General features: G+C 30.3%; 2 protein-coding genes across 16 annotated transcripts in view; one reads left to right on the top strand and one right to left on the bottom strand.

Annotated features, from left to right (window-relative positions):
- Positions 1 to 25,620, bottom strand: part of Pde1c (Phosphodiesterase 1c) — a 271,568-nt gene that overhangs the window by 56,178 nt on the left and 189,770 nt on the right. The window lies entirely within an intron of this gene.
- On the top strand, positions 6,521 to 24,525 carry LOC146541178 (salivary alpha-glucosidase-like). Of its 2 annotated transcripts, XM_085207321.1 has the most exons (13): positions 6,521 to 6,647; positions 6,817 to 6,873; positions 15,957 to 16,109; positions 16,324 to 16,503; positions 16,838 to 16,995; positions 17,910 to 18,035; positions 18,613 to 18,869; positions 20,583 to 20,781; positions 21,444 to 21,551; positions 21,955 to 22,105; positions 22,463 to 22,658; positions 23,535 to 23,672; positions 24,194 to 24,525. In XM_085207321.1, the coding sequence occupies exons 1-13, from the start codon at positions 6,644 to 6,646 to the stop codon at positions 24,261 to 24,263; spliced, it is 1,797 nt and encodes a 598-aa protein (XP_085063447.1). In that variant the 5' UTR covers positions 6,521 to 6,643; the 3' UTR covers positions 24,264 to 24,525. The 2 variants fall into 2 exon arrangements, with proteins under 2 accessions (XP_085063447.1, XP_085063453.1); XM_085207327.1 differs by lacking the exons at positions 6,521 to 6,647; positions 6,817 to 6,873 and adding an exon at positions 14,997 to 15,244.

Genomic DNA, 25,620 nt, shown 5'->3' with positions numbered 1-25,620 from the left:
GGAGATTACCCCGGACAAGCATAAAGACAGACAAACAGACAAAAATTTAAAATCGTTTGCATGTGTTTTAGTATCGTGTAAATAACTATAAGCACTTGACAAAACACACTTAGTTCTAAATTACAGACAGATGCTTCAATTCTATTTATATGTATAGATTTAAAACACCTTACATAAAAAACTAAGAAAAGAGCTGATAATCTTTAAATGACTAAATCATCTTTTAAACGAAAAAAAAAACTACTTGTTTGGGAGGTACGATGCCACAGACAGACATACACATCAAACTTATAACACACCTCGGTTTACTTCGGGGGTTAAAAATGTACAAATACAAAACAAATAATTTTGTAAAGTAGATAGATTTCAAGATGTGACCACATTAGGCAGCGCGTCACGTAGTATTACGTTTACGTGACTGTTCCGACATTTGCTTCTCTCATACACGCTGTGCACGTATAACAAATATTAACACGGGAATATATAGGCATTAGTAAGACAAAAAGAAACTAGGGGTTAGTTTTGTAACCACTGTTTTTACTTTTATTGTTGTTAGCTAATTTCGATTCGCTTCTTCCTGTTTTTTTTCAGCTTTCCACTGCTCAAAGCCGCGCTTTGCCTTGTTACCATAGCGAAGAAATGAAAATATGAATAATTCATTTCCCCGAGCAGGAATCGAACCTACAACCGTCGCGTCTATAGTCACTTGCTTATGCTTATGTTTACGCCAATTAACACATAATGCCTCTAGAATTCAGCGAAAAGTGGAGAACGGAGTGTCTTAACATTGGCTTCCTAAGGTCTCTCTGTCTACCCTGCTATGTATCCCATTGCGTCTGTCTGTTTGTATACCATTGCGTGAATTTAAAATAAAATGACATTAAGAATATGATATATCTATATATATATATATATATATATATATATATATATATATATAGATATATTCCTATAAGCAAGATAGCTAGAACAATTAATAAATATCTCAATCGTCCATGAACAATAGACGTGATATCACCAGCAGGATAGTCTGTCTTTGTGCCTCTATTCTGTAACAGCCACCTGTGCATGACGTTGACGTTTCATCTTAATACCGTAAATAGACTATATCTAAGTCATTTAGTTGTAAAGAACGCCGTTTAGTGGACTGAAATGTGTTGGAAATAGAGCATAATAAATACAAGTATATAAGTATTGTCTTAATTGTCTTTTTTTCATGTAAAATATATGAAAAATAGACAAAGCGCGTCGTTGAGCCCCGCAACTCAACACCCAATCTATCGAAAATAAAGTGGTGTGTAGGGAACGGAATGTCTAGAAATAAAAGCTGTTTCTAAACTAATCCTACTAAATTATAAAATTGTATACACGTTATGGAAAAGGTTAAAGTTCAAATAAAAAATGACTTGTTATAGTCCAATAAAAGGCAATGGTCTCAATATACGTCTATCTTTAGCACCGTTGAAGGAACCGCGCAATATATCACAGTCGTACGAGAAATTATCATCTTTATACTGTATATAAAACCTGTATAGCGGGATTGTAATAAATGCTTATGAGATTTGAAGGGTTATTTGCAATGTTCATATTATTTTATATATGAATATATGTACATATATACTGGTGTAATTACTAGTGACCCCCCCAAGAAAAATTACACTTCTGGTGAATCACTTTACTCAGTTTCACCAGTCAACATATAATACCTCTAAAATTCGGCGCAAAAAGTCCCCCATTTGAGAGATTTGGAGATCCTTAACACTAGGTTATCAGGTTTCTGTCTACTCTGCTATATGCGGGATACAGCGTGAAGTTAAAAAAAACATTGCATAGCTTGAAGGATTTAAGCGTGCATCGGCGAGAAGTGGATTGGTTTTAAACTATGTTATAAAAATACTGAGTTTCTTTAAAAGCAATTTTTAATTGGTAAAATATTTTCTACATACTGCAATTCTCATTTCGTTGGTAAACAAAATGTAAAAATCATTTTTAAATAATAAATGTGTTCTTTGAACGCAACGTTTCTACGAATTTTAATTATCTTTTTTCTTGTAAAAACAAATTTTATTTTTAATTTGTGTTTCGTTTTCTAAAAGGATCCTCATTTAAATATATTTACAACTACTTCAAACTATATAAGAAATAATTTAACGAGAAGTGGTTTTCGTAAGTTTCATCAACTACTTAATCAATAGATATTAAAGCAATGTCTGTTATTCAAGAGCCCTACAGATCTTCTTGGAAAACCGATGTTGAAAATAGTTTTTCTAATACCAAAAAATACATAATATCTTATTTTTATTAGAAAACTATTATTATAAACATTCAGTATTAGAATAACAGTAATAAATCTTAAAAAAATAAATACCTAATCTTATTCTAATAACAAATATCTTATTTTTATTAGAAAACTATTATTATAAACATTCAGTATTAGAATAACAGTAATAAATCTTAAAAAAATAAATACATAATCTTATTCTAATAACAATAATTTTCAATTTGAGCCACCTCCTTCATTTTAAATACAAATTACACAATATAATCCCGTGTGTGCTGAAACATTATTTACTCTGAAATGTCTGTAAGGGAAATTATATTCATATTTTAGCAAGTCGCCGTCTAATGCCTTAAAATCCGCTTTGCAATTTTTTCCTCTGTAACTCGCGACGGGAATCGTAAGTAGGGTCCTTGTTTTGTTGTAAAAGATAAAGGATTTTCTCAGAAAACATGAATGCCTATTATAATGTGGCACTCTCACCCACGTAGTGATTTATCATTCAGTTATATGTATTTTACGCTTAAAAGGTAAAGTTCAACTCTTTCAATGTATTTATATTATGTCATGTTTTTTCTTTCCCAATTTCTTTAACAGAATTTGATGGAAAAAGAATAACGCAAGTGTCTTAACGGGAATGGAGTCTTAATGTTATGTTCCCAGGTTCCCTATGCATAACATTTTATGTGCGGAGTACAGCGGAGAGCTAAGAACCATAACAGAACGTCAAAGTAATGCTTTTTTCGCTTTCTATCCAATTTTGAGACCTTCGAGAAGTGACGGAACACAACGCCGCGTCATTAAAGCATTTTATTTTTTTTACAAAAATAAAAACAAAATATAAAATAAAAAAAAAATGTACTCGTCGAATACAGAACTCCAGTTTTTTCATCCCTTAAAAAAGTTATGTTACTGTTTAAATTAAAATTTTCTACCTCATATTAATTAATATTTATATAGTTTATATTAATAACCTTTTAATGAATATTTAGTCGGCCTACTAACTTTATAGTAATATAGAGTGGAGTGTCTCATAAGACGGCACGGGCTAAGACGATTAGGTTAATTAACACCCATAAGTGCTAGGACGCAAAGCCTCAAAGCTACCTTTTTATATGAAAAATTCACATTAAGCTGCTTATTTTATGAGAGAGGAATATTTTGCAAATATAAAATTAGCAAAGTAATGTTTATGTTATGTTTCGTAATGTAATTACGGAAGGTAGAAAGATCTTCATTAAATAATTTACAAATCTTAATAAAATTAGGGGCTTTAAAAGCAGTAGGTGCGAGTTCAATCTTAATTTGGGATTATGAATTATTTTCATATTCTTGTTTTAGTGGGCAAAGAGAATGGAGAATGGTACTATCATCGTGATATTATATATCCGAATACACAACGTCTTAACGACATAAGTGAATATGTCGCGTTATCATAAAGATTATTCTATTAACACAGAAAAAAAATATTAGATATAAAATCTTAATATACCTAGGATCCCCTAATTGATACACGAGTCACGGTAGGAACACGATATTTCGTAATACGGCTGAAAACATAAATTGGACTGCAACTTTCCGCAAAGCAATTTAAACTTGCGATAAATCGATATTCATCTTTGATACTAACCAATAATAACTTTATCGGATATTTATTCGTAGGTGTTAAAGTGCTGCTCGTTGTTAACCTAATTTTTGTTCAGGATACCGATATTTTCATTTAATTTCTATTTTTTATTATATATATTTTTCTCTATTTTTTTAGCTTTATTCTGTATCCCGTATATAGTAGGCAGTAGCGCAGGTGGGGAAACATAGGGTTTAGACACTCTATTCCCAATTTTAGAGACAATTAAGAAAAAAATGTTAAGAAATCTATGAAGATTTTTTCGCGTTTGCCTCTTGAAAAGTAATTGCAAGCGCTCTAGTTAGTTAAACGTTCTAATTGAATAACCTTTATTTTAGCGTTTGCTTAAAATAAATACAAAATTTCTTCTAAAGAAATTATTTTAACAATAACAAGTAAAATATTTTCTAAAATATGAACTTTTTATAATATTTCATGAAAACAAATACTTATTTATTTATACGAAAGTCCAATATAATAATATTATACTGACAGAAAATTTTATTCAGCATGTCAGCTTAGTGCTCCGTCATACTTGGAAGTCGTCATCGATCACGGTGAAATATTTTCCAACGAATTTTAGACGTTGATTTTAAAATGCTTTTATCTGATATAGTAGAAAATTGGTTTTACTTTTAGTAGAGAACGCGTGGAGTGTGATTCCAGTGTCAAGTAAATATTGCTTTTATAAAGAAGAGAAGTGATAGTAAATTAAAAAGATAATGAACACTAAATTCTCTATATTATTTTTCTATATTCTTCTATAAGGTTAAAAGGAAGATCTTATAATGTTGAGGTCATGTAGCGCAGTGAAAGCTTTTGATTGTAAATGCGATGGTTGTGAGTTCGATTCCATCCCTCCCAGACTCCTTTATATTCATCTATTTACGTCAATATTTAAACCACCGAGGTAAACGATATTTCAAATACACGTGAATTTTGTATTTATTTAATTTCTACGTATTCAGCTTTGTGAATATGAATATATGATAGGTTTGAGCATTTCACTTATTTATTGCATTATGACTTGATGATGTAATTGTGGTGGTAGAGAAAGGAAATGATTTTATTGCTTACAATATAATAAATAATCTTTATAGATAGTTTATTCTAAAAAGAATCTCTCTCTCTCGTCTCTCTTACGTCTCTTATGTATAATATCTCGGCACCTATGTAGACCTTCAACCTCCTATTAACTTAATGATATGAAAATTAGCTATGCATGTCTCGAGTCGAAATCAAACCTAAAATCATCGCGTTTCTTCAGAACGCAATCTTTGGTACTGCGCCTAGATGGTTTAGACATAATATGGCTAAATCAAATCTACGATAGGATGCAATAAAAATGCATTTATATGGAATCGCAATTAATTGGCGGAAAGCAGTAGACGATTCTAAATTGTTTTTGTAATGTTTCTTACTTTAATAACTTTAGTAAGTGGTATTTTCCTTAATTTTAAAGTAGGGCAATATATTATATAATTTAGAAATTTAATATTTTTTAACCAAAAGACCAAAAGGACCCTCCTTTTGTTAATGTTTTATGCGCGTGTGTATGTCCGTTCATTTTTTCTTCAATGTTTTATTTTGTTTTCCATTTACAAGAAAACAATCTTGGTTAGTTTGATATACCATTATCTTTATCAATAAAATGACTACTTGTTTTGTATGCATTTTTGGATACATTTTTATAAACCGCATTTGTTATTTCAGCTTGTCTTAACAGTTGAGGCTACATCATCTTCTAGTTCAGAGGAAGCCGCTTCCAGTATGGAAGATTTATGTACGCAAATTTATGTTATTTTATTTAATTAGGGGCGTTGAGTTTCGCCACCTAACACGCAATACTTCCAGAATTCTGCGGAAAGTGGAGAACGGAATTATCTTAAAGGGCTTAGTGTTTTAGCACTAGGTTTCCTAGGTAAAGCTAAAAAAATATTAATGAAATAGTACAAATTGCGTTCAAAAACATTTACTTCTCCAATACAATTTTTTATTTGTAAATCAATAAAATGCCATTTGTTATTGTTGTTCCAGTGTTTTCCTTATTTGATAAGTCGTTGAGTGATACTTCTTCAGATTCTACCGAAGATAAGAAAGGTTTGTTACCAATGAACTGTATTTTCCATTTTTGCTGAACTCAACGCTGCGCTTTATTATTCGAAAATGGAAATATTAATTTCACAAACAATTATTATTTATAACTGCCACCCGCGGCTTCGCCCGCTTGAACTACATGATTATTCATTTAATAAACAGAATTGACTGACAGTCAAATGTGTTGATGTCAATGAATAATTTAATTTACTCCTTCAGAAACAGCCTTAAGTGTTAAATTATTGATTTGGGTAAGGATTTATAATATTCGTTGTAAAATAACTATGATGATTGCATATTACAAAAAATACCCAATATCGAAATCGAATCCAAAATAATTAATCGAAATCGAATCGAAAATAATTAATCGAGAACCTCCTTGTCTTGAGAGTCGGTTTAAAATACAGATTAATTACAAGCAAATACAGATATATTATAAGTATATCATGATAGTTACTTCAGTGTCGTTATATAGATATTATATAGTTTCCTTATATTTCACAGATTTGAAGGAGTATGCCAAATGGTTATGTGAGTCTTACTTAAGTTTTTTTTTCTTATTGGCATTTTAAAAAAAATCTAGTCCATGAGTTATTTTTTTTATTTTAGTCAAAAAGGAACAAGAAGAATACGTTGATAAAATGAGTAAGTATTTGAATATAAAAATGTTTTTAGTGTAAGTACATAAAAAATAATTATTTTTATATTTCACAGAAAATGATATCAGCAAAGAAGGTAGGGATACTAAAATAAGAATAAAATAATTTAAAATATAAATTGAATATTAATTAACATGGGTAATTTAAATTTCCAGAGAAAGATCAACTGAAGTTTTTTGAGAACGTTCTTCAAAACGTAAAAACAATGGGCAGTAAGTATTTTTTTCTTAAAAAATAAAATTTACACTAAATATTTAATTTTATTTATACCTTAGAAATATTTAGATCCGTGTAAAGAAATTAACTTAGCAGAACTTGAATCCGCGAATTTTATGAACCGTCCAAGTGCCCCAACCTCTTTCATCAAACTACGTTGATATTCATTTTCGTTTTAAACATTTCTGTGGGGAGATTGTTAATATTTGTTCGTTAGTATATTACCAACTTAACATAATATTTAATAAAATTAAGATAATATAATGTCATGTGATACTTAATGAATATTATTGTAATAATATATCCTTAGATAACTTGCTTGAAAGTAATTGAGTTTAAGAGATATGAAGAAATGTCATAACTATATAGAATATCTAGTTAACATTATAACTATAAAAAATATTATAATATTTAAGATAATAATACTATGTATTTTATTTTCAGAAAATCTTGGTAATTCATAGAAGGTTCAAAGAAGACGTTAACATATCTATAAATCTAGTTTTTATCTCAATTTTTGTTCTTTTTCACGCTGTACCCTAAATGTAGCAGACAGCACAGATCCTAGTGTCGATATCCTTAATTCATTCCGTTCTCCACTATACCCCTGAATTCGACATAATATATATTATAGTTCTTATACCCCCCTACATTTATCTTTTCAAATATATTCATTATTTTGAATATAGGGCCTTGTACTCTTGGCTTCAGTCTTAAATATAAGAAGTAGATTAAAAATGTATAATCCCGCTTGCCTGTTTCCTACGCCTTTGGAAACACGCCAATATTAGCAAAAATAAATACCAGAAAAGCTATTTCGCTTTATAGTCAAATGGAACATAAATGCTACGAAAAGTGCGGTACAAATTAAAATTTTATAGGCGACAGTCATATCGGTACAAGGTAACTTTGTGTACTACTTTCTTTTATGAGAAAAAAAAAATAAATTATGTTACTACAAATATGCAATATATGACGTATCTAATATTCAACGTTATTCCTATGAGAGTAATTCTATCTAACACTAGCGGGTACGCGCAGCTTCGCCTGCTTATTTGCATTAGGTGAATTCCAGTAAACTATGAAACACGTGTTCCTCAGTTACCTCAGTCAATGAGAACATGTCCTTTAATGTATATAGATATAGATTATAAAAATAATAGTTTATTTTGCTATGCGGTAAAAAGTGTGAGGCAGTTTTTTGATCTAGTGTTAGATAGGTCTTAAAGGCATTGTTCTAAATTTATATTAGGCTTTATATAAAATTATACTATAATAAAACGGTATCTATCTGATGTTTTTATGTACATATATGCAGTTCAGTAATAATTTCTTAAAACATTTTAAAGTCAAAACTAAAACTAAGAATTCATATTTAAGAACACTAACTTATTCCCGTCGACTTTATGATCAGTTCACATAGCCTTCGTATTGAGATTTCCCCTTGGACTACTGAATATGAGAAATTTATTTCTAAAATCTTGTATTTTGTAAATTATACTTTTTAGATGAAAATATAACTTCACACACACAAACAAACTGACTTCACTTTTTTTCAAATCAGTTATTATATCAAGATATTTTTTATTTATTTGGTAACATCAAATAATATTACCTGAAAAAAGATCCATATCTAAACGAAAAATACGTCTATTTATAGGCATTGTCAAAATCATTTTTACAATGATCATCATCGTCATTATCATCATATCTCCCTTTCAAGGCCCATTGTATATATAGGAAATTTATTTTTTTACAATTATATTTTACTAACATATAATATTTTGGAGATTGAACAAGCGTAAATTTAGAAGCATATGAGCAGTTATTTAGAATAATGGATGTGGGTAGGACTCCATGTCGAGGAAATGCTTGATTTTTTTTTATTTTACAAAGAGAAACTTCAATCCGTTAGGCTCATTTCAAATTAATTTCACGAATATTTTTCATGGTATTGAAAATTACGTAGCTTTTTTTTAATATCACTATCTGGATAAACGTTAAAACGATCCGATTTGGTTGATTACCGCGCAGGAAGCGGCCGTCGTCGACTGAATAAAACATCTCACTTTGCCGTCACTTAGATGGTAGCCGGCTTACGTAACTCTTGATAATAAGTAATAAGTGTTTTTTTTTTTATGTAAAGTAAAATAAAAATAATATTTTTCATCTTAATACCCAAATTAATTATTATTATTATTGCAAAAATTACACTTGATTGTGTAAAATAATCGCTAAAAATATTACAAGTCATTTTAATGTAGGTACCTACTTGATTCAACAAATAGTGAAAAAAAATTCTTTATACGAGAATTATATGTTAAATATTCTATATCTAAAACAATAAACTGAAATTAGATAACTTAAAAAAAAACAGAAAGAAATAGTTTAATCCAACAAACAATATTTTACTTGGGATTCTTCCGGGATTCACAATTCAGTAACTTTTCGCTGCAACGTCTATATATTAACGTAGATATATGTTAAAAGATTTTATCAGAACTTTATGCCCCGCGGACGCGTTTACTTCGACTTTATGGTACCAGCGGCGTTGAATTTGAAACACGTACATAGCACTGTAGGCAGAGGGTACTTAGTGCTTAAACACTCCGATTCCCATTACGACTCTACCGTTCGCACTTTTCACCTTTTATCTTGTTACCAGAGCGAAGAAATACAAATATTACATAGCATAGCTCAGCATATCATAGCATAGCATATCATAGAGGAACTGGCAGAGGGAACCTAGTTAAGGTACTCTTTCCCACTATCAAATGTCAAATTTTGTCAAACGTTGGTTGGTCTACCAGAGGGAATAATAAAAAAAAATCACATCGAAACTACAAGTTTAAAGAAGTACTGTCTATAACACAAAATATCACGGCTATTTTAATATTTTCCAAATAAAAAAATTACCTCAAATTTGGAAATAAAAAATATATATTCCTATTAGTAGGCCGCATTAAACTGCCTAGTTAAAATCCTCTAAATTGCATCATTTACATCAAGTTTCCAATTTAATAATATTAGTTGTATTTTTATTTCCAACCCAATAAAATAAATATCCTTAATAACCCCAAGTATTAGCATTTATAAATTTTCATATTAGATGATGCTACGAGTGCCCTACAAAATGATAGATACGAGTATAATTATACGAGTTAAAATATGAACGCATTTTTTGTTTATTAAATAAATAATCGTGTAGTTCAAATGGACGCAGCCCCGGGCTTCTAAATCAAACTAAAAGTTTTCAGACATTTGTCAATACGATTATTACAATGCCCTATAATAAAATAGTGAATATAATAAAATACAGACTAAATGACCACTAACAATAAAAATATGCAATTTTTTATTTTATTGCAACCTGACACCTTAATAAAATAGCGGGAGAGTGGAGAAATAAGAGAGCATTTACACATTGCTCCTCATATATGGATATTTTAACAGACTGACATTGGATTGAGAACGAACCATGACTGACATTATAGTGTAAAATTTTGACCCCTAAATATTTTGACACTTTCAATGCCTCCAAGTTTTGCATAGAGATAAGTGCGGAGTATATGCATGCATTAAATGCCTAATAGATAATATCATAATATATTATTAATTCTTATATATACTATATTGCATAGCGTTTTAAGTAAGAATATTAAAAGGAACTAATAGACAACAAAAAAGGAAAAAATCGGTGCAACTTTCTGGCCCCTAGCTAAGTATAATGTTAGCACGAACAGTACTTTGTGATTGCAGTAGTTAAAGAATTACTTTCCAATATCACAAAGGCGCATTGCAGTTGGAAACCACTGCATTGTATTAATTGTGAAAATATTATCTGTGTATTATTATGAAGAATATTATAGAAAATTATTAAAAAAAAATTGAAACTGACAAAGTTTTACAAACATTGACTTCGTAAAATTTTGTCAGTTTATTGGAAAATCCAATGTTGGAAATTTTGAAATAAGAGTTTGGATCAGATATATTTATATAAATTAAAACTTTTGAATACCAAGAAATTGTTATCTTGAATCTTAACTTCATTGAAATTATCTTCTTAATATTATATAAAGCACATTATTATCAATTCATTATATTTAAATCCTGCCTAGTGTTCCGTTCGGAATAAAAGAAAAACTAATTTTAGGAATTTGTTTGTGTTGCTATTTGCATATACAGAGAATACACTTTAATTGTATATTGCTCTACTGCCTACATACTGCCTGCAAATTAAAGCTGGAACCTGATGTGAAACTACAAATTTGTTATTTTTTATTCTGATAAAAAATAACAAATTAAAAATTATATTTAATTTTATTTATTTGAAAGGATATGGAGAAATTCTCTCTTAGTGCCTATCTCTCCTCCCTTTCCTCTCCCTACACCTAACCATCGTAATAATAACATAAACTTAAATTGATATTTTCCTATTAAGACAAGTCCACTGAAACATTAAGATAAAATCCGTTCACTTTCATCAAAATCGAGATCGAGCCGCTTTGACGTAATCTTATCAATTTCCCACACTTAGTGGCTCGTCGCGTCGTGACCGATATTTGGGTAAATTTGATTTAACCTCTCAACTGACTTCTAATATTATATTTTCGCCGCAACTCTATTGGAAATGTTGAAGATGAATGCTTTTGAAATTAATGTTTCTAAGTTAAATTTCAAATTGAATAAAGATAAAATTTATAAATTTAAATATTACGATAATCATCATGTCAATCAAGCAATAACGGCTAAATGAAAATAATTTACATTGAGCCAGATGAGGAACGGAAGTGTCTTAATGGGAATGGAGTGTCTTAACACTAGGTTCCCAGGCTCCCTGTGCCTGGCCTCTTATGTGTGGTATACAGAAAAATATATGTATAAATCTCCCTAATTAGAATCGAACCGACAAAAGTTGCGCTTACACTCAGACGCTCTCCTACTTGCGACGTTTCTATAATAATTGAATTGAATGAACGATTCCTAAAATTTGTCATTCACTCGTTTTATTCTAGGTAGAGCCATAGCCACTCACTGGTTTAATACCACTGAAACAAAAATATAACTTAACAAAAATGTTTATAATTCATTCAGTGACGTGCACGCACGACTGGTTTACAATAACAAAGCATATTTAATTATGCCCTTTCTTTGTAGAGCTAGCTAAGCAGAAATTCCGTTTAAATTAAATAATGAAATTTTAAAACGAAATTATTAAAAAAATGTATTTAACTAAAAATATATTTATAGGCGTTCATTTAGTCATTAGTGTTTCAAAGCTAATTTTGACTAAATTTATAGTTTTTATTGCTTTATATTGAACATTACAATATAAACTGAAAAAGATGTAGTAGATCTAGACTCTATTTTATGACCATACCAAATTTAATTATTTGCGTGACTCACGAACGAACTAATAGACAGACAGATTAATGTGTTACTTTAATTCTATTGAGAATGGTACTTCTATTATTAACATTTAACATGTTCAATCAATAAATCTATATTTCACGGGACCGGGGTGAAGGCTAATTTAAAGTTTTATCATCCAACAAAGTTCACTATATTGTGAGCTTACTTTAAAAGAGCTTTTCGTTTAAGCTTACACCAAGCTTTCATGAAACAAGCAACTATACATCACTAAAATTTAACAATTAATTACTGTCATATCCAAGATGCATGAGGACCCGGCGTGACTTTACATAATATTTTAACAAGATTCAGAATTAGTGAGGGGCAACATTATACGTATAATTAACTAGACCTAAAGTAAGATTAAAACTAAAGTATCAACTTTGATCTAAGTATATATTTGAAGATAATTTTGAAGAAAATGGAGGGTAAGAGTTAATTAGAAAATAAGTTTTAAGCGTGGATCTATTTTTGATTTTATGAAGTTTTAACATAGTATTTAATAACTATTTGAGTGTTAATAGGAATAATTATATGTTATTATATGTTAAATAATTTTTCGCTTCGCTTTCTGCACATTGCACCTGTAATAGTCTTCTTTTAATTTAAAATACAGAAAGTTGCATTATTAATAGAGTAATATGATTCCACAGTTATCGAATTGCAAACACAGTTTTTCTATATAAATTTTATATAAAAGAAAGAACCTAGTGTCAAAACACTCCGTACATACACTTTCAATTATATATCATCAAGGAATTTCCACAATCTTTTAATTTTTAAGTTTTTATAGATAGGTTCATATTTAAGTAACGTTGAAAATGAGGTTAACGCTAGATCAGATAGCTTGGAAAGCTGACGAAGCGAGAAAAATGGCGTGTTCGAGAACAACCCGCAGTAAAGTAGCTTCAGTAAACGTTTTGTAATAGTGTGAATCTATAAAATTTATTTAACCTTATGTAATTTTAGTTTTAGTATGCACTGAAAGTGGTAAAATAGTTATTTAAATAAAAAAAACAACCGTAGAACAGTTGAACTCCCAGCTTTTCGAAAATTTTTAATCTCGTCATCGTTCAAGCCATATGTTTTATCGACCTATGTATATCAAAATTCATAAGCGTTGTACACACTGATAATGTGACCACATGTGTGACATTATGCACTTGTGAATGTGGAAGTATGTAAACATATATGCAAGGGAAGTTATAATTGTATAGGTTCTCTTTATCCATCTTCAGCAAGTTCCAATGACAACGGGTGGTAAGTAAGAATAGCATGAGAGAGAGAGAGAGAGTCAGAAGATCCACGCAAACGAAACTCCGGCCAGATATTATTAAAAAATAAAAATTTTAAAACTATTATTATTTTTTACTTGAACTATGATTTTCTTTATAGCATCTTTAAAGTTAAAAAGTTGAAGAGTATGCAAAAATATTCTGTTTCGCACCGTTTGATAAATATGCAGCGAAACAAATTCAAGGAAATCTTGTAAATCAAGAGTGCTTTGTTAGTGCAGACTTACTCAACGTCTTTTACTTATTTATTAAAATAACATGAACCATTTATTCGTATGTCATTACGCGCCTTGCCCAGAATTTCAGTTCTATTCTGTTCTTTTATTATTTTTAATTTTCTTTTCTGTCCTTTTAGCGTTCCGAATTTCTACGCGTTCGTACGTATTCTTTAAGAAAGTCAAAAATGCTTGCTTCAGTTATTGTTTTTAATTTCATTTCGTTGACTGCATTTTATAGGAATTATATAAACAATCGTACTAACAACAATAGTTAAATTATTAAATTCATCAGTACAAATATACAAAAAGGTTTATGAAATATAAATAATTAATAAAAACACCTAAGGCTACTTTTATGAAAGTGGGCAAAGCTATCGGCGATGGTAGGAGAAATGCAAACAGTATTCGTGAAATTCGTGAGTAAATACAATATTAAAACATTGAAGATGTTACATACAACATACGCAAAGTAATCATTTCGACGCGAATTGCTTTTTAATAGAAGCCTTCCCCAATGTTTATCCGACCACGATGTAATAAGAGAAGAATAATGTATGAAAGATATTTTATATACTACGAAAGTCTGATTAATATTTTTTTTATTAATAATATAATAAAGCCCCACGCAGCTTTATTATATTTGTAATAGAGGGCACTCTCTCCCTTTTTAATTCGATACAGTAATATAATGTTGTATTGTTGAGCTTAGTTATTCCTCCAAAAGGAATTGAACTCATAGTTCTACTAACCATCGAAAAAATAGAATAATCATAATTGTTTGTATATAAATTTCTGTTTTACAAAGACTTACATAGCGTCAGGTTATATTCAAAACTCCCGCTTACCTGTAATAGAAAAATATATATACATTTTGGTTAAGTATTAATTCACAGTTTCACAGTTTCATAATATAAAAGTAATAAAGGTAAAAGTAAATTAGTAGGATAGCGTTAGGCAGTTAACCAGTGGTTGTGGGTTCGATTCCCACTCGAAGAAATTGCAGGTTAAATATTTTTATTTCCTCGCTCTGACATCAAGGCAAAGCGCGGCGTTAAGTCCCGCTAGACAAAACGCAATTGCCTCCATAAGTCAACGGAAAGTGGAGAACGGAGTGTTTTAGATAGGTTTCCAGGTTCCTTCTGCCTACCCTGCTAAGTACAGCGTGACTGACAATAATAAAATAATTATATGTCTAGTCTTTATAATGATGAGATCATCTCCAGACAGATGACCCAAACGGTTTACAAAACTATTCACCAGCACCGTATGAAGTTTGAAGAAACAAAAGAAATGTTTACAAACAGAAATCGCGGCTAATGTAATATAAAGTGGGTTGGGTAGCCTTTAGTTCAGTCGGCCGTGCGTAATTGATTTTGATCCGGTCAATTTCGGTAATGCCAACATCGAGTTTAGATAACAGGGAAAATTCGTGATGAAAACGAGTGAGTATGAGTGATAAGTGTTACTTTTTTATTTCCTTTTTTCAAGAGTGATTATAGAAAAATAGTGATAGAGTTGCGGTACAGCGTCTAAATATAATAGGATGGTTTTTTATTCTATTTTCCCTCGGAGGAATCGATTATTTTCATTTCTCTGCTCTTATAAGAAAGCAGATCACGCCGCTGAGCTCCTCCTTTCAATATACAATGTCTTCAAGATGGCGAACTGAGTGTCTTAACACTCGCTTCATCTGTCTGCTCTATTAAATGCTATGTTAAGCTATTATAGAAAAATATAATTAACGTTTTCTGTTAAGTAACATTGTCAGGCAAACATCTTTTTATGTAGATACAGTTGTTCACGTATGTTTTATTTAACACAGATGTTTCTGGATTCGAATTCCACAAGAAATGAATAAATATTACAGTATTATTATTCAGTATGTAGGTAAAGCAGAGTATGCGGAGAGAAACTAGTGTTCTTTCAGTAAATTGCGTAAAAAAAAGGAAATATTAAAAAATCTCTGTACAATTCATAATTAGCATCTATTCAACACAAAACGCCCTCTAACTTCATAACAGACAGCACAAAGCTGCGAGAGTGAAAAGTTAAATCAAATGTATTCATTCGCTTTTAGAGTTTTTATTAAAAAGTTTCCAACGCTCAAGTCATGTCGTACGTACATTGTACACTGTCAAACTTTTCCTTTTCCAGTCGTGTGGCATCTACTCGTCGTTGGATTACTTGTTGAAGGGAGATATGAAAATGTGAATGTTAAACAGGATTGGTGGGAGAGTGCTGTTTTTTATCAAATATATCCAAGGTCTTTTATGGACAGTAATGGGGATGGAATCGGTGATATAAATGGTAAAAAATTACAGCTTTCATTAAAGTACCTAATAATGTGGCACTCTGATCTTTTAAGTGCTAGCAGTTAAGCCTAACGTCACGTTTTTTTTTTCAATTAAATCACTAAAAATATATAATTAATAGTTTTTTCTACAAAAAAGAGAGTAGTGACGGTAATAAGCTATCGTATACATTTTTTCTATTAATGTAAAAATTACATATGTTGTTTTAGGAATAACATCAAAATTAGAATATCTGAAAGATCTTGGAGTGGATGCTGCTTGGCTGTCCCCTATATTCAAGTCGCCGATGCACGATTTCGGTTATGATGTATCCGACTACTATTCTATTCAACCGGAGTACGGGAATACGGAGGACTTCGAACAACTTCTCAAGAAGGCTAATGAACTAAGTAAGGACAAGTTTATTATAAAGGGCCTCATGAAGCTTTGCCCAAAGATAAACGACCAAAGTTTAAAAGTAAATGTCTTGAAAAGGGCAATATTGTGCAAATTTTATTGGTTCATTATTTCTGAAATAAATATAAATAATGTTTTTTATACGGTAATATATCAATACTAATACTTTTTTATTATTCTTAGAACTGTTATACTTAAAATTCATGATTTTAATTGAAAATTATCTATCAATAAATAAAAATATATTCAAAATTCATATGAAAATTCATTATCTAATAATGACCAATGAATGGCAATGTATGTCAATCACAACAATAACCATTTCAGATATGAAAATAATATTAGACTTTGTGCCAAATCATACAAGTAACGAGAGCGAATGGTTCATTAAATCATCTAATAAGGACGAATATTATAGCGACTGGTATATATGGGAGAATGGACATCTAAATTCCAAAGGGCAAAGGAGTCCTCCGAACAATTGGGTAAGAATAAGTCTCAAAGGATATTATATAATTAGCGTTGAAGTTTTCTACGTGCTTTTTATAATTCATTAATTTATCATGAAGAAACCTAGAATGAAAGAAGAATGCTACCATTCTATTTTTTTTATATTTATTTGTTTCTTAAAAAATGTAGAGAGACAAATAATAAAAATGTAGAGAGCTTCATAGTGATAAGATTACAAGCTACAACCCTACCCGTAGTTTCTTAAAACAATAATACGCCGCTAACAACAAGCTATTACAGAAAGCATTTCTCATAACAGTAAAAAACCATCACAAGGGCTCGGCAATATATTTTTATTACGCTACATCTATAAATGGTGGTACACTCTCGTATTGTCGAGTCCAACATCCTCGTGTAATTATGTAGATGCATTCAGCTCTTGCGGAAATGATGGAAGGCTCATGAGGAAACCGATCTCCTTTCATACTAATGTTTTGTATATATAAATTTCTTTCGGTATATAAATTTACTTAAATACTAAGCCTGAAAATATTTCGTGTAGAATATTGTTTTTTGAAGTTATCGATCACGCAAACTGCCAGTTACTCGTATTTAGTAAAACGTATTATGGAATGTACCCTCCTTTTTGTAAACCTATGTATTTTGTGATTTTCACATATTTCATTTTTTTTTATCCAGCTTCGAATCCCGTTAAATTAGTTGTATACTTAGTACATAGTATACTTTTTCTAATTAATAATATGTCTTGGATGCGTTACCCAATAAGTCAAAAGAATTTCTTTTTTTATTTATGAAAGGTGTTATTGTGAGTGGTATTTTAAAAAAGGTGTAAAATGGTACAATATTATAAGAAGTAAAAGATTTCAGTTCTAAGTCTTTAGTGCTTGAGAATAAAACTTGAAGAATATTACAATCGTTTCTTTTCCAGATAAGTGTTTTCAGAAAAAGCGCATGGCATTACAAGGCATCTCGCGATCAATATTATTTACATCAGTTCGGTAGCGCTCAGCCCGATTTGAATTACAGAAATCCAGTTGTGGTTGAGGAAATGAAAGTAAGTCAATTTTTTATAGCAAAAAAGTGGATAGTTTAGAAATGGTATACGAGGAAAGCTTGATCTTTTAAGGTTGATTGTAGTTATTTTTAAACTTAGGTTAATGACCTTAATAAATAACAAATAACAATAACAAAAAGTTTTTAAAAAATCTTTGATTTCAAATACAATAAGAAAATTTTACATAAATCTGTGATGAATTCACATCTTCATGGAAATTTTAACATTATTGTACTAAAACATTGACATTTATTGTTGAGAGCTTCAATTCGGGTCAATGTTTGAAAATATTTTTAAATGCTAATGATACTTTAAGGTCATTTAGGTATTTTAAATATAAAAAATAACATTATTAACGTACACTTTACGTAGTATTTTACATAATTACATTATCTTTAATGCATTTTTGAATGAATGACAATACACAAACAAATGAAAATTTCTACTCGCTTTATCTGAAACAAAAACATAACATCATTCTTTTAGAGTTAAAGAGTGTTATACTTCTCTTCTCTTTCTCTCTTTCTTTTCGTTACATAGCTAGTATAATTAATTTAGCGTTAACTTCCCTTTTCAGAACATTCTAAAATATTGGCTGGAAAAAGGAGTAGCAGGTATAAGGATTAATGCTGTAAATTATATATTCGAAATTGACAAAGATCTATATGGCGGAAGATATCTAGATGAACCAAAAACAGGAAAACCAGGGTTTGGATCAGATGATTACGATTATTTAGACCATATTTATACGAAGGACCAAGAAGAAACTTATGAATTAATGTCTCAATTCCGAGACGTTTTTGATGCAATCAGCGTTCGGGATAATTTAACGAGGTAAATAAATGTAGTAATAATAAATACATAATTATGTAGATCTTCTTATTTTTTAGCCTCACGCATATATAAGGGTTGATAGAGTCGATAATGCCAAAATTATGTAAAATTTTCCGAAAGTTCCAAAACTTAGAGCACGACTCTTCAAAAAGAGTAATAATTGAAAAACAGAATAGAGTGATGCATCATTCTCTCAATTTTCTATTAATTTTTACTACAAGAAAAATATAGAGAAGCATTACTTTAAAAAAGACAGAACTTTCAGGCTCATAATACTTACATACATGTGAACAGAATTTACTTCTCATCTAACACGGGAAATAAATTATTTTGTAGTCTCATTTGATAACCTTGTTCTAGATAAGAGCTGTTAAATGTTATGGAAAGTCATAAGATCTTTTTACGCTCAGATACTTACTGTATATAATGTCTGTCATATAATAGGTTAATAAATTGTTGCAAATTATAAAAAAAACACAATTTTTTCAATGTTTTATTCATTTAATGACATAGCACAAACAGGTAAATTCATATATTTTTCAAAAAATAAATAAATATGTTAATGTATGCGAAAAGACTACTGCTTTGGAGAGTTTTTACTGAATGCATTTTTTTAAAATGCAAGAAGTTCTTCAGAAGAACTTCTTCAGACTAAATCTCATTTGTTCATTCTTATTTTTTAAACACATAATTATTATCTAAACTTTTTATATGTTCTACATTAGTAAGAAAACAAGCATGCGAGGAATACTATCCTACCGTCATACAGTAAAACTAGTTCGGAGGGTAGTGCTAATCAATTATTGTTAGCTTAACCAAAATTGTATTACTGTTAATTATACGCCATTTATTGTAATAGGTTAAGGTTTATATATATAAATAAATAAATAAAAATTATTTATCATCGATTCAGTTAATACGTAAACTCATGTATATTTGTGAAAAATAAGTTTCAAATAAGTCTTTGCGGACAAGAAAATAAAAGATAATTTAACTGTGTAACTTAAAAAAGAAGAGGAATAGTGCAAATCTCATGTTCCAAAAAGCATATAAAAATAAATGACAAAGCTTAGCTTCCGGTTAGGTTTACTGAGCGTTCAATATAAAAATTTTAACAACATTTTTATTTCCCACCGCTGATGGAAGCCATTACTAAATTAATGACCGGCTTTACAGTAAAACGGCATTCTATTGAACCGAGTGGCTTTAAGCTTGTTACTGTCTAGGATAATAACTAGGGACACGTAAATACACAGCGACTGTGAAGCTTAGGGCGCCGGTAGGTCAGAGGTCAATGGTATATTTCTTTAATAAATAAGACGGAAAGTGGAGAACGGAGAGCCTTGAATAGATTGACTGTTTCGTGTAAGAAATCGAGATGAAATGATCTAGCGGAGGACTATCAGAGTATAGTGGTTCAATCATTTCAAAATCATTATATTGCAAATTATTTATATTTTCCCATTCTAATAAGACATTGAGAGGAGATCGATTCGAAGAGAAAATTATAAAAAATGTATTTTAACGTTAGGCTAGTCTCAATATTAGTTTGTTGTTTCTTTTTGTTTGTCTTATTGCCTAGCCTAATGTTTTTCTTTCTTTTTTTAGCGTCACTCTGTATCACGTTCATAGGAGGGTAGCCAGAGGACAACCCAACACTTCGTTCCTATAAAACGACTTTTTTATAAGAATCTATATAAAACTACCTTTCAGGATAATGTTGACGGAAGCCTACACGAGTATAAAAAATGCAGTGCGGTATTACGGCGTGGAAGCTCACCCTGGCGCTCACATACCCATTAATTTTGTCCTCATAAAGAACTTGAACAAGGAGTCGGATGCTAGGGATATCAAATATGCTGTGGATCGGTGGCTGACCTACAAACCGCTGTCGAAGGCTGCTAATTGGATGGTATTTGATCTTGAGATTAGTTTGCTTAGTTATTATATTTATAAATATGTATTATTATATTATAGTTATTACTAATTTAATAATATATTTTGTTTATAATTTTATGATAATTACCTTAGTAATTATTATGGTAGTGTTTTAAGTACAAATAATAAATCTTAATTTATTTTTTCTACAAAATTTTCTACATTCTTAATCATCTTTAATTATTTTAAAAGATGAATTTAGCAAACTAAGTTACAAATAAAAATAACAAAAATAAAAGTAATATTGCTTACCATACAATGTAAGCATGTACCTACGTATAAACTTTTCATAGAAAATGTTAATCTTCGTAACTAATTACTTATGTATGCATTTGAAGCGTGTCTAAGAAACATTACGATATACTGCACGCGATAGATGTGGGTTCAACGTCTACGCTAGGGAGGCCTTTTTAATAAATAATAAGAAAATAAGTTAATTTCAGTCTAATAAAAAAATTACATCTCTGTAACGTAATTCCCTTCGATTCCCTCTATCTACCCTGCTTACATGACCCTGCTTACAACGTTACTTGTTATTGCCAATATTCATAAACTTTACGAAGAAAAAAATTAAAATAAAAATACCATATATATTTTTCTGTATCCAAATATAAAAATACTAAATTATATTTTCAGACCGGAAACCATGACAGGAGCCGTGTAGCATCTCGCTTCAGGCCAGAGTTGGTGGACGCCTTCAACATGCTTGTTTTATTACTACCCGGCGTTGCTTTCACTTATATGGTAAGTTATAGTTTAGTTTAGTTTTTTTAGCTTTTTCGTCTTATCCCGCATAAAGTAGGTTTTAAGGGGAAACTCACTGATTCAATTGGTTGACTAAATTGACTTGAAATTTGACCTTAGTGGCTTTCAAACTATCACACCCTTGGGAACCCTCCAAGCGCTCGACTCTAGGAAATAAAGTCATACGTCCTTTCGAGCTACGTAAAATTATACGCTACCTATAATTCTCTTATTTTTATACTAACTAGGCAAAGAGTAATTAGGAATTAATATAAAAAATAAATGTTATTTTTTATATTAATTCCTAATTACTCTTTGCCTAGTCTAATAGAAATTTTAATAATATTAAAATATCTATTAAACATACTTAAGTAATATATTTATTTCAATCAAATTATAAAAGGGTGAGGAAATAGGGATGGTAAACGGCTTCGTGCCTTGGGTAGAGACGAAGGACCCTTTAGCGTGCAATACCGACGACCCTATCAACTTCGTGGAGGTTTCCCGTGATCCCGTCAGGACACCATTCCAGTGGAATAATGCAAAGAATGCAGGTAAGTTTTATAGTTTTCGTCTTCAAATAAATATGTTTAAGAAATGTATATAGGAAAAACTGTAACTAAGTATTGCCTTAGTTTTAAGATCTTTAATTATAATACAATTTTTGAGATTATATAAGTATAGGTAAAATTTTTCGTATCGACGCAGCGGCACTGTGTCTGACTGTAAATGCAATGGTTGTGGGTTCTATTCAAATTCAATGGAAAGCATTATTTCCATTCACTGGTTCTGATAAAATAAATGACAAATGTTTTAGTTTAATTTAATTTAATCCATCCAGATTAGGAGTTCTAGCGAAGGGTGCTACCGTATGGTTAAAAAAAAAATAAACTAGTTCTCATACATTACAGGATTTTCAAAAGCTACCAAAACTTGGCTGCCCATAGCCGAAGGGTATGAGCACATAAACGTGGCTAAGCAGAAATCAGCAGTACGGTCCCACCTCCAAGTGTATAGAAGTTTGACATCAATTCGTATGCGACCAGCGTTCAGGCTTGGACGTTATGAGTCTTTGGCGTTAAACAGCAAAGTCTTTGCGTTTAAGAGGTATTCTTTTTATATTTACGTAAATGTTTTAATTTTGATGTGATTTTCACTAGTGCACAGGTATATGGAAAACCTATTTTTTCCCCACACTCCCTAATCTATTTAATACTCGTATAAATGCAAAACTTTATATACGTTGTCCGTCATTCACTCGGTAACGGAAGAGTTTTATACATATAAAACAATGAATGTCGTAAAATGCATAATTTTGTCCATTTAAATTCATAATAAAAAAGTACACGCGGGCGAAGCTGCGAGTTGAACATTAGTTATACAATAAGTTAATTATAATATTATTTTTTGTCTCTAAACAAATATCATTCAATACAATTTGCCTAAAAGGTTTATTACAATTAATAATTTAATTAATTCCATTAGAATTGTAAATCTGTATTTTTTAATTGATTCAGAACACGTAATCTAACTTCATAAAATGTTCAAAGTTCCAAACTCAATTGAATCCATTTGAATAATGATTAAAATACACAAGAACAAACATATTTTAACTTTTAACTTTATAATTTTCGCTATAATACATATATACTCTTAAATTCGAATTCAAATAGCAATATATATGAGGCAAAGCGGCCTTGTTGTAAAGAAAATAATTTTTCATTTCTGTATTAACATTAAATTTCTTCTGCCTATCCTGATATATGCGTGAAGCTAAAGTAAATTAAAGAGTCAAGTAGGGAGGATATAAAAAAATACAAATGTATTTATAGGAGGATAGAAGGGTAGGTAGGGGACGTTAGTGTTAACTGGCGAAGTGTAGCTGAGTGGAGAAGCTCAACGCCATTTGTCTATTTTTCTATTTTTAATATTTCATATAATATATATATATATATTAGTATATAAATAAATATATTTCCACAGGTGGTACAACGACGACGCGTATATAGTTGTGATGAACGTCGGCAAAAGTTATCAAATTGTTGATTTGACCAGTTTCGATTTGATATTCGGACATTTGGAAGTTGAAATCAGTAGCGTAGTCTCGTCAAGGAGCTATGGGTAGGAACTTCTTTATTTATTCGGCATTCTAAGCTTTCTTGGTGGGCATAATTAAACATCACTATTAAATTAATTGAGGCCAGCTATGGAGCTAGGGCATAATCCTGTAAACGCAACAGGTTGTGGGTTCGATTCTCATTTGATAAAATAATTAATATTTTAATTTTTTTCGCTTTGGTAACGAGGCAAAGCACGGCGTTGAGTTCTGCCATTCAACACGCATTGCCTCCAGAATTTGGCATAAAGAGCGGAACGGAAGCGTCTTAATGGGAACTGTGAACTTAATGGGCACTAGTTTCCTAGGTTCCTTCTGCTATGTGCGGGATACAGCCTAAAACTAAAAAACTATTTAATTAATTTAAGTAAGTTAAGATTTAAATTTTAATTTATTGAATTAAAGGATATATGTTTAAACCCAGCTAAAAGATTAGAATATATTTTCTTAATTATGCAAAGTAATTTCGTAATATAAATTGATTGATGAAAATATTTAATTTTACATTTAGCAAAAAAATTTTCAGGGACAATGTTCAGGCGACTCACTTAGACTTAGCTGCAGATGAGGCACTGGTATTAAGAATGCAGGTGTAAAGGTTTACCAGCTTCCAAGTCTTAAAATAAAATCTACTATTATATAATGGGACCTTTTTTTTACCTTCCATCCTCTTAGCGTCAATAATAAGCTGCTTAAAGAATAAAAGCTTTAATTATTGGTTTTTACGAAAAGGGTTAGAGGTTTTCGTAATATAAGTAACAAATTCATGGAAAACATCATTTTCCTATACTGTTTACGAAAATGATGTTTTCCACTTACAAACATAAATCAAATTTTATGTAAAGTAGAAGTATGTAAGGCACATAAAGTCTATCGGTTATAAGGTGCTGTAATTTTTAAAATAAAAATTTGTCTTTGAATTCATTTAAGTAATTAATTTTTAAATTTTGTTAGTACTTATGAGAATGGCAAATATACATACATTAAATTTCGTCATATTTTTTTAGCTTATAGCTTTTTTCTTATTCTGCACTGTAAGCAGAAGGAACCTAGTGTTGAGACACTTTGTTTTCTATTTCCGACCAATTCTGGAGGCATAGCCTGTAGAGTGGCAGAATTCAACGTCATCATCATATATACAATATATTTCATTTCCTCGAGTGGAAATTGAACACACAACCTATCAAGTTCACTGTCACACGCTTGTGTCTGCGCCACCATTGGCCTTTAAATATGAATATTTTAACCTTTATTTAAAAGTAACACACCTATATAAACAACGTTATATTAGTATGTACCTACATGATTAATAAGCAAAAAAAGTAAGTAAAAATGTCGCAAAAGTAAAACGTGGTACATTAAATAGTTTTCAACTCCTGCTAAAGACGGAGACTAACTTTGCAAAAGCAAACTGACAGGAATATACTTTGTCATACAAAATATAGCTTATGTTTATGACTTGTAGCCTTTGAATGATGACAAAATTTAAACTATTTCTATGAATTTTATTTATTAACGTTTACATTTCCATTTCTTCGCTCTGGTGTCAAGGCAAAGCGCGGCGTTAAGTTCTGCCACTCAACACGCAATACCTCCAGAATTCCGCAGAAAGTGGGGAACGGAGTCTCTTAAAACTATGTTCCCTCTGCCTACCCTAAGATAGAATGATAAATAAGACTTGAGCTCAGGGCAAATTTGCAAATAATCGATTTTGCCATGTTACAAAAACTTTAAATTATTTCGGTATGAATTTCTAATCTCTTATATCTTTTTTACAACGACGATATTTAGTACTTTAATACCAACTTATAAAAACTATTCATTTTAGTTTACACAATAAATATATAAGGAATAAGATTATATAAAAATCTAATGTATTATATTCTACAGCTTTTATTTTAACTCATTTACGTTATAAACACGAAAAATAATAAAAAATGTCTTCAAACAATC

The sequence above is a fragment of the Heliconius melpomene genome, chromosome 1 (assembly GCF_056956725.1).
Source record: "Heliconius melpomene rosina isolate 202511_hmr_F chromosome 1, ASM5695672v1, whole genome shotgun sequence".
NCBI lineage: Eukaryota > Metazoa > Arthropoda > Insecta > Lepidoptera > Nymphalidae > Heliconius > Heliconius melpomene.
This window is presented reverse-complemented; position numbering and strand designations above follow the sequence as displayed.